The 17,100-nt window shown below is 42.6% G+C and overlaps 1 protein-coding gene across 1 annotated transcript in view; it reads left to right on the top strand.

The window, feature by feature from the left end:
• LOC132652905 (PRAME family member 8-like) overlaps positions 1 to 16,063 on the top strand; it is an 83,273-nt gene extending 67,210 nt beyond the window's left edge. Inside the window, 2 exon segments of the mRNA XM_060378849.1 lie at positions 15,313 to 15,331; positions 15,946 to 16,063. Coding sequence (XP_060234832.1) covers positions 15,313 to 15,331; positions 15,946 to 16,063 — 137 coding nt within the window.
• The last annotated feature ends 1,037 nt before the right edge of the window (positions 16,064 to 17,100 follow it).

Raw genomic sequence — 17,100 nt, 5'->3', positions numbered from 1 at the left:
AAAAAAGGAACTGGTTAATTAAAGCAGAGATGTTGTTCAGGAGCAGGGTGCTTGCCTCACTGGTGTGTCTCTGACATTAATTCTGGCACTGCAGAGTGAAGAGAGTATGTGGATGTTTCAGGTGTGTGGGGTGAGCAATAGCCTACTTTGCCCTTGGATTCAGGATCTGAGCTCCTGCACAATAGATGAAGTGAAAGGAAAACACTGGAATGTCAATGTTGAAAATTTAGTTTTGTGTGTATTTTATGTATATGAGTGCTCTATTTGCATGCATGCCTGCTTGACCAAAGAGGGCATCAGATCCCATTATGGTTCTGAGTCAGGATGCTTTGGAAGAGCATCCAGTGCTCTCAATGCTGATGCATTTTTCCGGCGACAAGATCCTCAATGTAGAAAGCACATGTTGATACAGAATCACAAGTAATTAAGTATCAACGGAAAATACTTTCGGTTAAAGGCAAAACCACATTTGGGTTTAAAAACTAATCTCCACTCTGCAAATCTGGATACAGAAATTTTAGTGCCCTGTGCTGTCTTGGGTCTAATGTCGTTAGCCTGGAGTGGCTGGGTGATGATGGTGTGTGACAGTGGTGCCAGCAATCCAACTCCAAGCAGGGCCAGGCAGTGGCTCTGGCTCTGCAACTCTGGGTGTCTTCTCAGGCTCCTCTGAAGCTCTTATCCACATTTCTCCCTACTCCTCTCCTTTGCCACCCCAGCTCCACCCACAAGCTGCAATTTGATTCCATGGGAAGGGATAAGTCTCATAGAGCCCCTCCCCTAACTAAAAACTGCAGCTAAGTAAGGATTGCCAAGAGAGGGAGAACTGGTCATACAGAATCCCCAGCCTGCTCATCCATAGGCAATGCCTGGTGGTCAGAACTAAAATCATACACACACAAGTAATGCTAAATAGACTCAGCAGGTTGAATATAAATATTTGGCATCTATACACACACTCACATGTGTCTGTGTAATATATGTGTATGTGTACACACACACACACACACACACACACACACACACATGTTTTTTCAACACAGGATTTTTCTGTGAAGCCTTTGCTGTCCTGGACTCACTTTGTAGACCAGGCTGAACTTGAACTCACAGAGATCTGCCCACCTCTACCTCTCCGATTGCTGGGATAACAGGTGTATGCCACTGACCTGGCTATTTATATATTTATAAGAAAGAAAAAAAAAAATCAATGAAGTCGAGATGGAGTGAGGGTACATACATGGAAAGGGCTTGACTGAGAAAAGGAAAATGCTATGATTATATTTAATTGAAAATATTTTTTAAAATAACAAAATCAGGGGTTAAAACGAGGCTCAGCAGCTGCCTGGTTCCTGGTCCAGGTCAGCCAAGGCTACACACAGAAAGCCTGTCTAAAACAAACAAACAAACAAACAAACAAAAACAGAAAATGAGAGGTAGAGAGAGAGATGGCTCAGCAATTAAGAGCTCTGGCTGCTCTTTCAGGGTACTATACTTGAGTTCCTAGGATCCACTTGAGGCAATTCTAGCTCCAGGGGAATCTGTCATCCTCTGTTGCAGGATATTTGATCCCATTGTGATTCCCAAAATTGTGAACTGTAAAACCCTCTTTCTTTGGTGTGGTTGAGCCCTAGCACACACCTTTAATCCAAGAACTGTCTGTTTATTGTAAACAGGTGATTTTGGTGTGGTTCACCCAGACTTTAATCCAAGAGCTCTCAGTATACTGGATCTAATAAAGTTAATACTAGGTCAAGAGGCAGAGCTAGAAACCAGCTGGCAGAGATTAAAGAGTAGGAGGGACTTTGAGTTGAGACAGCATGGAGAAGAAGAAAGGCAATTAGCTCAAGCTCTGGCTTTAGCTTAGTTAGCTCCCCAGCTCCCTGGCTTTTGGGCTTTTAGCTAACAAGCCATTGGCCTTGGGTGTTTTGTTTGTTTGTTTTGTTTTGTTTGCCTTTTGCTCTGGGGCTGTCAGCTGAGCTAATGAGCCTTTTGGGTTTTTTCCATCAGACTGAACTTAGAAGGAAGGTTAGCTGGTTACTTTCTCTGCCTCTCTGAGCTAGCAGGTTTTTCTCCCCAGCATCTGGCTCCTGTGTCTTTATTGGTAAAATACAGCGGTTGAGCTGTTCTTTCTAATAACATTTGAAGCCCAATGTAGAGCTTAAAAAGTGTAAATAAAAGAGTTTTTAAAAACTAACACCTACAACATTCTCTGGCCTCTCCTTGCTGTGATCAAATACCTAAGCAGTACAGCTTGCTGTTCAGTTGAACTTCAAAAATTTATCTGGGAAGACACTTTCAGTCTTGCTGTTAGCTTAGAAGCTATAATTGGCCTTGTGGTGGTTTATACGGGCAGGATCTAGAATTGCTGTGGAGACAAAGGTCTGCACATGTCTGAGGGACTTTCTAGATTAGAAAGAGGTGAATAAGGTTCACCCTAATGTGGGAAATGCCATTCCATGTGCCTTCCCTGAAGTGCATAAAGAGGACGAAGCTATCTGAACAAGAGCTTCATTGCTTTGCCTCCTCAGAGTGGATGAAATGTATCCAGTGGCTTCACTGTCCCTCTGCCATTCCTTCTTCACAGTGATAGCCTCCACTTAGACTAAAAGACAAATAGACCCTTAAATGACATTTGTCAGGATTTTTGTCACACTGAGAATAGTAAATGCATGTAGTCCTTAGGTGACTGACTGGAATTTGAGATGGTGGTATTTAACATGGGAACCAAAAGAGTGAATTTCTGTTTCACAGGGGTAGTCCTTGAGCACTGCTCATACAATTATCTTTCAAGGTGAACTGATTCCACTGGCTTGGAGTTAGGAAGAGCTGGGCTGGATCCCCATGCAGACATCATTTTTCTAAGATGTGACCCAGGCTTATAAGGCTACCAGGACTCAGGTTCTGACCCTAACGAATGGATGTTGCCCTGAATCTCAATGGCTAATTAAAGAGACAAACAGTGTCAGACAGAGAAGAGACTGGTTCAGCATTCCCACTCCGGGATGGGAGACAGACAGTATGCACATCAAAGGTGTGCTGGTCATGTGTGACTCATCACTGCCTGTACTTCCAGTCAGTCCTGCAAGTTGACCTGACAGTTTCTCAGAAACCTGAATTCTCTTTGCCAGAGTAAAGTGTTCTTCTTGTGGCCAAAAGTCAATCTTTGGCCTCTCTCAGCTTAAAATTCCTGGACAAATGACAATTGAAAGGAACCCATTGTTTCAAAACTCTGATAGCTAAAGGGGAGTATGTCTCTAGACCAGCTGTTCTCAACCTGTGTATTGAGATGCCTTCAGATATTCTGAATTTCAGATGTTTACATTATGATCGATAACAGTAGCGAAATTGTATTATGAAGTAGCAATGGAGTAATCTTATGGTTACTCACCCCAACACAAGCAACTTTACTAAAGGATCACAGCATTAGGAAGGTTGAGAATCACTGCTCTAGATAATCTTCATCTTTTAGGGATAGTCACAGAGAGGAAACTTCCAGTTTTGAGAGCCCAGGGCAGACAGATGAACAGAGTGTCAGTCCAGGGGATGTTATCAGAACTCTGGTGAGGTGAAGAGCAGGAGAAACACCAGGTTCTAGGACCAAACAGGGTCACAGTAATTAAGTTCATAGGGAAGCTAGGAAAGAGGTGCCATTCAAGAACAACAACTTGGTTCTCACTCTTACCTGAAGGACAGAGATAACACACACCAATTGGCTTACCTAGGAGGAAGGAAGTTCTTAAAATAAGAGTATTTTCTCTCCTTAGGAAACTCTCCCAGGAGCTCCTGAGAAGGTAGACATAAGTTGGGAACAGAATGTGAGCCAATTTATTCAGGAAGCTGCTCTAGACACAAAGACTAATAGGAACATTTTACAGGGAGGTCTTGAGGTCACAGGCACTCACAGGCTTGAGGCAGCAAGTTGATGCTGGAGAATTTCTAGTCCTGGGGAATGAATCTTTGGTAAATTGAGGCTTATTCTCAAGTCATTAATTTTAATAGGCAGAACTGGTGGAACTTTGTGTGTGAGGTGGAGTGGGGCAGGAGCATTATTATGGCAGAGTTCAAGAAAAGGAAAAGATTTGTGGCATGCATGTGCAAGTTCCTCTTGTAGACTCATGCCAAGGCTCCTTCCAAAGGAACCCGGAAAGGATTACACGGAGGGTAGTGCAGAACTCATGCAGCAGTGCCGAGGTCTTACTGGACCCTGTGAGGGACCAGGGCAATTTCAAACAGGAAAGAGATACATGTACACAGAACAGAAAGAGAGATGTAGAGTCATGAACCTCTCATTACATGGATATAAAATGCATTCTGCTTTCTAAAAACAATAGGGAAAAATCTAAAAAAGTGCATAAAAGGGATAGGGCAGTAGAGTGGTCATTTAGCATGTGGAAGGCTGTAGGTTAACTCCCAAGGACTGCAGAAGAATAGGGGTGAAAGCCAGTCAACAGATGCAAATTTCTCTGGTTTGTTTATTTGTTTTTTTTTTTTTACACTGGCAATGGGAACCCAGGACCACATATAGGCACAACAAATAATAGACCGCACAATACACCTCCCTTTTTTTCTCTCTCATTTTTCTTTCTTCCTCCTGCTCTTATTTTTGTTTTGTTTTTCTAGACAGCGTTTCTCTGTGTAGCCCTGTCTGTCCTGAAACTCACTCTGTAAACTAGGCTGGCCTCAAACACATAGATATCCACCTGTCACGGCCTCCTGAGTGCTGGGATTAAAGGCATCTGCCACTGTGCTCAGCAGTATCCTTGGCTTTAAATCATGGTCTCAGTAAATTCCTCCGGCTGGCCTTGAGTTTGAGACCCTCCTTTCTCAGTCTCCCTAGTAGATAGTCAGAGTCCTGTTCTAATCCTGGCTGTAGGCTATCAGAATCTGCCAACTTAATTTTAGGAAGAGCCTCTGCTACCCTAAAAGGCATCACCATTTTTCCCTTGGTGGTAGATCATGATTACACGGGAGAAATAAAAATTTTGGCTAGTGGTTCACAGGGACCCCTTTTTATTAAACAAGGACAGCGATTGGCCCAGGCCCTTCCCCTACCTTTAGATTCATCCACCCCTTCATTCAAGCCTCATCAAGGAAGTTCTATTCCAGGGTCCTCAGATATCTATTGGATTCAAGAAATCACCCAAAAACGTCCCATTCTCAAACTTGAGCTCAATGGAAAAACTTTTGAGGGCATTCTAGATTCAGGGGCTGACTCCACCGTAATCTCACAAAATGCCTGGCCTACATCTTGGCCCCTCCAGCCCTCAATGACTCACTTACAGGGCATAGGTCAATCTACAAACACCCTTCAAAGTTCCCAGCTTTTAACATGGAAAGATGCTGAGGGAAACTCTGGACATGTTAAACCTTTCGTAGTCCCGGGCCTCCCAGTCAATCTCTGGGGGAGACATATTCTAACTCAGATGGGAGTCTTTATGTTTAGCCCCTCAGAAACCGTGACTCATCCAATGCTTGATCAAGGATTTATTCCTGGAAAAGAACTGGGCAAAAATAATCAGGGTGCCCTGGATCCTATTGCAGTCACCCCTAAAATGTCCAGGACAGGCCTTGGTTATGACTCCCATTTTTTCTAAGGGCCATTGCTCCTCCTACACACCAGGCAGACAAAATAACCTGGAAGAGTGACGTCCCTGTCTGGGTAGATCAATGGCCCCTTCCACAAAATAAATTAACGGCTGCCATGCAGTTAGTGCAGGAACAGCTAATGGCTGGCCACATTGAACCATCCACCTCCCCTTGGAATACCCCCCCAAGAGGATTTACACAGCCTCTGACCCGCAACCATTAAACTCGCAATGCGGGTCTGATTCCAGGTTAAAAGGATGGTGTAATCCCCTCCTGATCCAATTTACTAAGCCAGGAAAACAAAAAGATTGGACAGGCCGAGGATATCAACGGAGACTTAGATTACATAAGGAGGGAAAAGATTTTGGTCTGAAGTTTAAGATAAGCTTAACTAAAAATATTCCAAATAGAGGCTCTGCAGCCATCGGGCCTAATAAAATATTACACCAGCCTGCTAAGCCTGCCCAAAAGAATAAGCCCACCATTCTGCCCACTATTACCATGCCTTCATTAATTGCTCCATTTCAACCTACCATCCCTGATGGCCCTCCCTCTTCCACTGATCTTATTATCTCCTTGATTAATGCTTCTCTTGAAGCTATTCATAATACCAGCCTACCCGAATATCAAGAGTGCTGGATTTGCTTTTCCTCCACACCTCCCTTCTATGGGGGTATTGCCTCCTTTGCAAACCCCATCCCCACTAATGACGCTGATTCCCTTTCATGGGCCGCTGATACATCAGGAGGCCTTACTCTTAGCATGGTATCACGCTTGGGACATTGCTTACTAGGACCAAATATGCTTCCCCCCCCCCCCCGCTTCTTTATTACAAGTTTGCAATCAAACCTCTGTTGTAAATAATTCCTTCACCTATACTAAAGCTCCTGATAATACTTATTTGGCTTGCTCTCTTGGATTAACTACTTATATAGTTAATTCGGTTTTTCTTACAAAAAGGGATTTTTGTGTAGTTGTTTTCATTCTTCCTAGGCTTTTTATACATAATTCAGATAATTTTCTAAACTTTTGGGAGAGAAAAACCTATTCATCAAAAACCAAGAGAGAGCCTCTCACAGCAGTTACACTTACTGTCATCCTTGGCCTGAGTGCTGCTGGGGCCAGAACCGGCATTGCTTCTCTTGTTACTTCTCAACAGCATTATGCACAATTAACTGCTGCTGTTGATAAAGATATCCAAGAAATCCACCAAGGAATGCAAAATCTTAAGGATTCTCTAGCCTCCGTATCAGAAGTGGTTCTTCAAAACCAGCGAGGCTTAGATTTGGTCTTCCTCAAAGAAGGGGGACTGTGTGTAGCTCTCAAGGAGGAATGTTGCTTTTATGGTGATAAGACCGGATTAGTACAAGACAGTCTTGATAGAGTTAAACATAGTTTGGAAGAAAGAAAAAGAAAGAGAGAACAACAAGAATCCTGGTATCAAAATTGGTTCTCTACTTCTCCCTGGATTACCACCCTGCTCCCAAGCCTTTTGGGACCTTTTGTTGGCATCCTTTTACTTCTTTCCTTTGGCCCTTGGGCCTTTAATAGATTAACCAGTTTTATTAAGTCACAGGTAGACTCAGCAATGAAACCTGTTGCAGTCCATTATCATCGCCTAAACACCACGGAGGATCCCCCCCCCGTGGACTCCACCATGGACAAGAGCAGCACAATGACTTCTCGTCCCTCAAAACAACTGGGGGGAGGTCTTGGCTTCACCTGTTAGTTAGGGACAAATAAGTGTGGAGCTTCCCTAATGGTTCCTGCAGCTTCCTAATTGGCTGTTATAATTGGCTAACGTTTACTGTGGTAAAATTTGATAAAAAATTAACCAAGATTGGCTTTCCAAATTCTCCATAGCCATTTTTGGGCGAGCTATCTTATATCTTGTGGGTAGGCAATCTAAAAAAAGCATTACTTTCCACAAAGTGAGTGGTCTGGTAAGTCAGAGACGGAATGAACATATAACCCTTGGTCCACCTAAGACAGGACGACCTCGCCTGGAGGAGGCCGCTCCCATGACAGGTAAGGCCCAAGCCTTGTCATTCTAGCAGGCTCAGACCCCATTTGTGCCCCATGTTTGGACTGATGACTGGTGGTTGGGGACTTGGGCCCTCAAAGCAGGATCTGGATGCTAGCCCCCAAATCGTCACTTCTGGGGGACGCAATCTGCCTTGCCCACAGATCTCTAACGTTCAGCCCTCTGGCCTCATTACCACAGTTTCTATCCCCTATCATAAAATTAAAGATTTCATTTGGCAAATAAAAAACAATTGACCCCAATTTACAAAGTTCCCCATCTTATGAGCTGCAGCAAATCATTCCTTTCCTTCATTTTATTTAGACTAGAGAGGGGGAGATGTCAGGGACCACCTGAGGGAACTCGCCAACTTCAGAGACCACCTGAAGGAGCTCACCAACTTGCCTTAACTTGCTGTTCCCTTACTTGCAGTAAACATACTGCTTGGAGATGCCCGTTCCCTTACCTGCAGTAAACATACTGCTTGGAGATGTCAGAGACCACCTGTGGAAACCCATCAACCTGCCTCAACTTGCCCGTTTCCTTACCTGCAGTAAACATACTGCTTGGTAACAGCAGAGATGTGCTCATAGAACCATGGCTTATCACAAGATGTTTCAGGCCCCTGGCCGAGAAGAATCTGTAATTTTTCACCCACCCTACTTCCTCATCCTGAACCCTAAATAAAAGCTAATTCTGCTCAGTAAAGTTGGTCCTTGACAAGCACCTGTTTGCTCGGACTCATTTCTTTCTCTCAGCCCATCTTTTCACAGGATCGGATTCTCTTCTATCCCCCGCTAATAACAGGCTCCGCTGGCCCGAGCACTTTGCTTTACAGAACTTTTCAGTTTCAAGAGCTCCCATTTATTGATTGTTGATCTTATACCTGAGCTGTTGCTATTCTGTTCAGGAAGTTATCTCCTGTGTCATTGAGATCAAAGCTCTTCCCCAATTTTTCTTCTAATAGATTCATTGTGTCTAGTTTCATGCTGAGGTCCTTGATCTCATTAGACTTAAGTTTTGTTCAGGGTGATAAATGTGGATCTATTTTCATTTTTCTACATGTAGACATCCAGTAAGACCAGCACCATTTGTTGAAGATGTCTTTTTTCCCCATGGTATGACTTTTTTCGTCGTCAAAAATCAAGTGTTTATAGGTGTGTGTGTTTGTGTGTGTGTGTGTGTGTGTGTGTGTGTATTTATGCATCTTCTATTCGATTGTACTGACCCCATAGTCTGTTTCTATGCCTGTACTATGCAGTTTTTATTACTTTTGCTCTATAGTACAGTATGAAATCAGGGATAGAACTACCTCCAGATGATCTTTTATTGTACAGGATTGTTTTAGCTATTCTGGGTTTTTGTTTTGTTGAGAATTATTCTTTCAAGGTCTATAAAGTACTGTGTTGGTGTTTTGATAGGAGGTGCATTGAATCTATTTACAGATGATATGATAGTATACATGAGTGACCCCAAAAATATTCCAGGCATTGGTAAGTAAAATCGATCAAGAAAATTGTCCATTTCATTTAGATTTTCAAATTTTGTGGCATATAGACTTTTGAAGTAAGTCCTAATGATTGTTTGGATTTCCTCAGTGTCTGTAGTTATATCCCCCTTTTCATTTCTGATTTTGTTGATTTGGGTGGTGTCTCTCTGCCTTTTAGTTAGCCTGGCTAAGGGTTTGTCGATCTTGTTGATTTTCTCAAAGAACCAGCTCTTGGTTTCATTGATTCTTTGAATTGTTTTATTTGTTTCCAATTGATTGATTTCAGCCCTGAGTTTGATTATTTCCAGCCATCTACTCCTTCTTGGTGTGTCTGCTTCTTCTTTTTCTAGGGTTTTTAAGTGAGCCATTAGGGTGCTTGAATGAGCTGTCTCGAATTTCTTCTTGAAGGCACTTAGTGCTATGAACTTTCCTCTTAGCACTGCTTTCATTGTGTCCCACAAGTTCGGGTATGTTGTGTCTTCATTTTCATTGATTTCTAGAAAGACTTTAATTTCTTTCTTTATTACTTCCTGACCCAGCTGTCATTTAGTAACAAGTTGTTCAGTTTCCATGTGTGTGTAGGCTTTTTGTTATTTCTGTTATTGTTGAGGTCCAGCTTTATTCCATGGTGATCAGACAAGATACATGGGATTATTTCAATCTTCTTGTATCTGTTGAGGCTCTCTTTGTGACCCACTATGTGGTCTATTTTGGAGAAGGTTCCATGAGGTGCTGAGAAGAAGGTAAATTCTTTTGTGTTTGGGTGTAAAGTTCTGTAAATGTCTGTTAGGTCCATTTGATTCATGACCTCTGTCAGAGACATTGTTTCTTTGTTTAATTTCTGTTTGGTTGACCTGTCCTTTGTTGAGAGTGGGGTGTTGAAGTCTCCCACTATTAATGTGTGTGGATCTATATGTGCTTTAAATTTTATCAATGTTTCTTTCACAAATGTGGGTGCCCTTGTATTTGGGGCATATATGTTCAGGATTGTGATGTCTTCCTGGTAGAATTTTCCCTTGATGAGTATGAAGTGTCCTTCCCCATCTCTTTTGATTAATTTTGGTTGAAAGTCTATTTTATCAGATATTAGAATGGCTACTCCTGCTTGCTTCTTGGGTCCGTTTGCTTGGAAAGTCAACTAGGAACATTACCAAACTCATTCTATGAAGCCACAGTCACCTTGGTACCTAAACCTCACAAAGACTCAACAAAGAAAGAGAATTTCAGGTCAATCTCCCTTATGAACATTGATGCAAAAATACTTAATAAAATACTTGCAAACCGAATCCAAGAACACATCAAAGATATTATCCACTATGACCAAGTAGGCTTCATCCCAGGTATGCAGGGGTGGTTCAATATACGGAAATCCATCAATGTGATCCACCATATTAACAAACTGAAAGAAAAAAACCACATGATAATCTCCCTAGATGCTGAAAAAGCCTTTGACAAAATCCAACATCCATTCATGTTCAAAGTATTGGAGAGATCAGGGATACAAGGCACATATCTAAACATAGTAAAGGCGATATACAGCAAGCCTATAGCCAACATCAAACTGAATGGAGAGAAACTTAAAGCAATCCCACTGAAATCAGGGACAAGACAAGGCTGCCCACTCTCTCCATATCTCTTCAACATAGTGTTGGAAGTCCTTGCTAGAGCAATAAGACAGTTGAAGGAGATCAAGGGGATACAAATTGGAAAGGAAGAAGTCAAATTATCACTATTTGCAGATGATATGATAGTATACATGAGTGACCCCAAAAACTCTACCAGGGAACTCCTACAGTTGATAAACACCTTCAGCAAAGTGGCAGGATACAAAATTAACTCAAAAACATCAGTAGCCCTCCTGTATACAAAAGACAAAAGGGCTGAGAAAGAAATTAAGGAAACAACACCCTTCACAATAGCCACAAATGACATAAGGTACCTCGGAGTAAACCTAACCAAGGAAGTCAAAGACTTGTATGAAAAAAATTTCAAATCTCTGAAGAAAGAATTAGAAGAAGATATGAGAAGATGGAAAGATCTCCCATGCTCATGGCTTGGTAGGATTAACATAGTAAAAATGGCCATCTTACCAAAAGCAATCTACAGATTCAATGCAATGCCCATCAAATTACCAACACAATTATTTACAGACCTGAAAAGGAAAATTCTCAACTTCATATGGAATAACAAGAAACCCAGAATTGCTAAAACAAGCCTCTACAATAAAAGATCTTCTGGAGGTATCTCCATCCCTGATCTTAAGTTGTACTATAGAGCAACAGTTTTAAAAACTGCATGGTACTGGCATAGAAACAGAATGGTGGATCAATGGAACCGAACAGAGGACCCAGAAATAAACCCACACACTTATGGACACCTGATCTTTGACAAAGACGCCAAAACCATACAATGGAAAAAAGATAGCATCTTCAACAAATGGTGCTGGTCTAACTGGATGTCTACATGTAGAAAAATGAAAATAGATCCATACTTGTCACCCTGCACAAAACTGAAGTCCAAGTGGATCAAAGACCTCAACATAAAACCAGACACATTAAATCGGCTTGAAAAAAAAGTGGGAAATACCCTAGAACTCATTGGTACAGGGGGAAACTTCCTGAACAGAACACCAACAGCACAGGCTCTAAGAGCAACAACCAATAAATGGGACCTCATGAAACTGAAAAGCTTCTGTAAAGCAAAGGACACCGTCATCAAAACAAAGCGACCACCTACAGATTGGGAAAGAATCTTCACCAACCCTTTATCTGACAGAGGACTCATATCCAGTATATATAAAGAACTAAAGAAGCTGAAAAGCAGCAAACCAAGTAATCCACTTAAAAAATGGGGAACAGAGCTAAACAGAGAATTCCCTGTAGAGGAATACCGAATGGCAGAGAAGCACTTAAAGAAATGCTCAACCTCGTTAGCCATTAGGGAAATGCAAATCAAAACAACCCTGAGATTTCACCTTACACCCATGAGAATGGCCAAGATCAAAAACTCAAGTGACAACACATGCTGGAGAGGTTGTGGAGAAAGGGGTACCCTTCTCCACTGCTGGTGGGAATGTAAACTTGTACAACCACTCTGGAAATCAATCTGGCGCTTTCTCAGACAACTAGGAATAGCGCTTCCTCAAGATCCAGCCATACCACTACTGGGCATATATCCAAAAGAGGCTCAAGTACACAAAAAGGACATTTGCTCAACCATGTTTGTAGCAGCTTTATTTGTAATAACCAGAAGCTGGAAACAACCCAGATGCCCCTCAACTGAAGAATGGATGCAGAAATTGTGGTACATCTACACAATGGAATATTACTCAGCAATGAAAAATAAGGAAATCATGAAATTTGCAGGTAAATGGTGGGATCTGGAAAGGATCATCCTGAGTGAGTTGTCTCAGAAGCAAAAAGACACACATGGTATATACTCACTCATATAGATATACAACATAGGACAAACCCACTAAAACCTGTGCATCTAAAGAAACTAAGCAAGAGAGAGGACCCTAACTAAAATGTCCAATCCCCATCTGGAAAGGCAAAGAGGATGGACATCAGAAGAAGAAGAAAACAGGAAACAACCTAGGAACCTACCACAGAGGGCCTCTGAAAGCCTCTGCCCTTCAGACTATCAAAGCAGATGCTGAGCCGGAGGGGCAACGGTTGGGCAGGTGAACGGAATTTTAGGTAAGAACTGGGAAATAGTAAGAGCTGGAGAGGACAGGGTCTCCACAAGGAGAGCAACAGAACAAGAAAATTTGAACACAGGGAACTTCCCAGAGACTCATACTTCAACCAAGGACTATTCATGGAGATAACCTAGAACCCCTGCACAGATGTAGCCCAGGGCAGTTCAGAGTCCAATTGTGTTACATAGTAATGGGAAGAGGGACTGCCTCTGACATAATCTGATTGGCCTGCTCTTTGATCACCTCCCTCTGGTGGGGGAGCAGCCTTACCAGGCCACAGTAGAGGACAATACAGCCACTTTTGATGTGAACTGACAGACTAAGATCAGAAAGGAGAGGAGAACCTCCCCTATTAGTGTACTTGGGGAGTGGCATGCAAGCAGAGGGAGGAGGGAGGGTGGGATTGGGATGGGAGGAAGGAGGGGCTTATGGGGGGATGCAGAATGAATAAAGTGTAATTGATGAAAAATTTAAGAAAAAAGGGAAAAAATAATTTAAGAACCTTAAATGACTTTCAAAATTGGAGGAAAACATGGAGTTAGTCAATTGGCATGGAGCACGTCTCGCCCCTGGGGGCAATGGTCTCCTGAACCTACTCAGACCTCGGACACCACCACTGCTAGTTCTAGAACTGACGCAGGATGTTCCAACGAGGGGTTAAGGCTTCTCATAATATTTCCTATAAGCCCACACCTGTTTGTCTATATCCCCCATTTTTATTCATTATTAGCCAGATAGAGCCAAGTAATTGTGGTAATGATACTTGCTTTTTTGCCCAATGCTGGAATGCTAGTAAAGTTAGGTATGCCCTGGTTACTCACATGCCTCACTGGGTGCCTGTGCCCATTGATGCCCCTCACGCTATGACTCTCTTCAGACAGAAAAGGGTTCTTGGTACTACAGCCACCATTGTTACTACCATCTCATTGATGGCTGTTGGAGCTACCACCAGGGCATTAGCCATGAGTCATACTGGGCAGACTGCTCAGACCCTGAATAATCATTTAGCCAATGTAGCTCATGCCTTAGTTGTACATAAAGGAATTAATACTCAACTAAAAGGAAGCTTGATGGTGTTCAATCAGAGGATTGACCTCTTGCAGGAGCAAATTGATACCCTATGGCAAATCGCTCAACCTGGCTGTCAATGAAAGTATGCTGGACTTTGTGTCACTAGCATACAACATGAGAATTTTTCCTGTGCTGCAAATCTGTCTAAACAATTGTCGAGCTATATTTTAGGTAATTGGACTGGAGAATTCGATACTACGATGGAGCAGCTGAGAGTGGCCATTGTCACAGTAAATTCTACCGGAGTGGACGCAGGACTAGCCACAGGATTATCAACATGGATTGCTGCAGCCATGAATCATCTGAAGGAATGGGCGGGCATGGTAATGTTAGCAGGCCTTCTGGTGTTGGTCTCCTTGGTTTGCCTGTGGTATATATGCAAGATTAGAGTCTCACAACAGTGTGATGCAGCCATGATCATTCAGGCCTTTACAGCCATTGAAGCAGGACATTCTCCCCAAGCATGGTTGGATACCATAAAAAGCTAAAATGATACGCTCAGGATGCGAGGCTAAGCACTGCACTCAGGGTCAGCTGCTTTGGACCCAGAGAAGAGCATGTCTGATTGCATGCGGGTTGATGCCCCAGGTCCTGCCTCTGAGAAAAAGGTATCGGACGGGTCTGATGCTCTTTGGGTGGATGACACCTAAATGAACATCTGTACAAAGTCCCAATTTATTTCTAATATCAGAGATCAGACCTCTACTCTTGCCTGATGCGTCTAAAACAAAAAGGGGGAACTGTAGAGAGCTGCGGAATGCTATGCCTTAAAGATGGAGCTGGTTTCTGCCTTCCACCTTCCCGATGGTGAGTGCTCTCTGTCACGAACAACTCCACATTTGGCTAAGGCCGAGGATCTGGCTTGCTTCCATGTATGTGGACATATCTGCATTGCCCCCGTGGCACGCCTGGGTTGGCCACCCAGAGGCTATTTAAGCTGTGGGCTGGCTTTCCCCGGGGTCCGAGGATTGTTCAATGTTCCTGACTAAACTGCATTGAAAAAAAAAAAAAATCTTCCAGGCAAAACCTATGGCTGACAAACACCATCAGCAATGTGACTGGATAAAAAATTAACTAAAAAAAAAAAAAAAATCTTCCAGGCAAAACCTATGGCTGACAAACACCATCAGCAACGTGACTGGATAAAAAATTAACTAAAAAAAAAAAAAAAAAAAACATAATCAGTAGTCCCCCTCTATACAAAAGGAAAAGAGGCTGAGAAATAAATTAGGAAACAGCCTTCACAATCACCAGAAAAATCATAAACTGTCTTAGTGTAACTAACCGAGTAAGTGGAAGACTTGTATGAAGAAACTTCAAGTCTCTGAAGAAAGAAATTGAAGAAGATAGCAGAAAATGTAAAGATCTCCCATGCTCATCGTTTGGAATTTTTTGTGTGTGCTTTCTGGGCTTATGGGCTGAACTGGTTTTCTGCTTGAGAGTGAGGCCAGGAGATGAAGTGCAGGTTTGTTTGACTGAGCAGATTCCAACAGGAAGCATCTTAGAGAATGTCCTTGCTATTTGGTAAAACTGAGCTTGGTGCACCAGGTTCCTCTACCTCTGTGTAAATACCACCCATATTCTCCAACACCATTTCCCAGAACTAATATCCTGGTCTATCCCTAGGTGCCTGATGACCCCACTGGAGACCCTGTCCATCACTTACTGTAACATTTCACAGTCAGACCTGAATTACTTGTCCAGGTTCTCAAAGCTCTTTCAGCTGAAACATCTGGACATGAAACATGTGGGCTTAAAGGCTTTGGATCTTATGCCTCTCTGAGTCCTCCTAGAGAATGTGGCAGACACTTTGCAGTCCCTGGACCTGAAGCTCTGTAGGATGAAGGACTCTCAGCTCACTTTGCTCATACCTGCCCTCAGCAAGTGCTCCCATCTGGCTAATGTCAGTTTCTATGGCAATGACTTCTCCATGCCCATACTGAGGAACCTTTTATAGCACACAGCCAACTTGAGCAAGATGAATGTGGAACAGTACCCTGCCCCTCTCGAGTGCTAGGATGACTTCCGTTATGTCTCCACAGAGAGATTTGACCAACTCTGTGCAGAGGAAATAGGCAGGCTCAGGGCCCTAAGACAGCCTAAGTACATCTCCTTTGCTACAAATATGTGCCCTAGATGTGGAGAGCCCTGTGTCTATGACCAGGAATTCAGACTCTGTCATTGCCAGCAGAGGTGACAGTAAATAGGGAAACAGGACTTCTGGATTGAAAGAAATGAAAGGCTTCGGACCATCTCTCATGCTGGGGACTCAGAGCTTCAGACACTCTTCATATTTTTGGAAACAAAATGATGTACCTTGAGTTGGATTTTGGAGATTGAAGTTGAGATGGAAGACAATGCAATTGTGGGAACAGAGGATCTTGTAGAGTGAGAAAGACCACTTTACATTTATAAGAGGCTTTTGTCAGGATAGAATAATCACTGGCTTTGTCCTGCAGTTGTAAACCTAGATGCTCTCCTTCTGGGGTCTTTTTCAGTTATCACCCTCACTGCCATGTTCAGGGTCAGGAAGGGTCAGTGACTCCCCGACCCCAGTTGAAAAATCCACTTTTTAATGAGTGAGGCAATGGTCCAGGTCATCCATAAAACTAAAATTTTGGTGATATGTCCTTCATTCCTGTCTTTTGTCTGTGTGTTAGTTACAAACCTTCTTGTGTAGCCATTTATGTGTACAAAAATTTGAAACTAAAGTGAGCAACATAGTATACATCTTATGAATAAGGTTTTAATGAATTACAGACAATTAATATCCAGTACACTCAGGCCACTAGACACCATAGGCCCATGAGAGGTCACTGAAGGGAAGGAGGAGACAACACAGGGGAAATTGTTCAGGGTTTACAATTTTTTTCTCTTAAAAATCATGTTCCCTGACATGCATGGTGGTGCACACTTGCAATCCCAGCACTCAGGGAAACAGAGACAGGTGGATGTCTGAGTTTGAAGACAACCTGGTCTATAACGTAAGTCCAGGACAGTCATGGCTATCCAGAAAAACTCTGTCTCAGAAAATAGACCGTTTTATTGAAAACAATAAATAAAAATGTACTGTAGCCAGCATTGAACTTTTGATCTTTCTGTCTGGCTCAGACTACCACTGTAAACCACTCTATCCAGCTTCCTTGCCACATGTCTATATGGTAGTATTCATTTGGATTCACAAACTCTTTGAAATAGCCATAGCTTATAAAGATTTCAATAATATGTAAATCC

The sequence above is a fragment of the Meriones unguiculatus genome, chromosome 3, assembly GCF_030254825.1.
Source record: "Meriones unguiculatus strain TT.TT164.6M chromosome 3, Bangor_MerUng_6.1, whole genome shotgun sequence".
Classification (NCBI taxonomy): domain Eukaryota; kingdom Metazoa; phylum Chordata; class Mammalia; order Rodentia; family Muridae; genus Meriones; species Meriones unguiculatus.
Note: the sequence above shows the minus strand (reverse complement) of the source record. Positions and strands in the feature narration are given on the sequence as shown.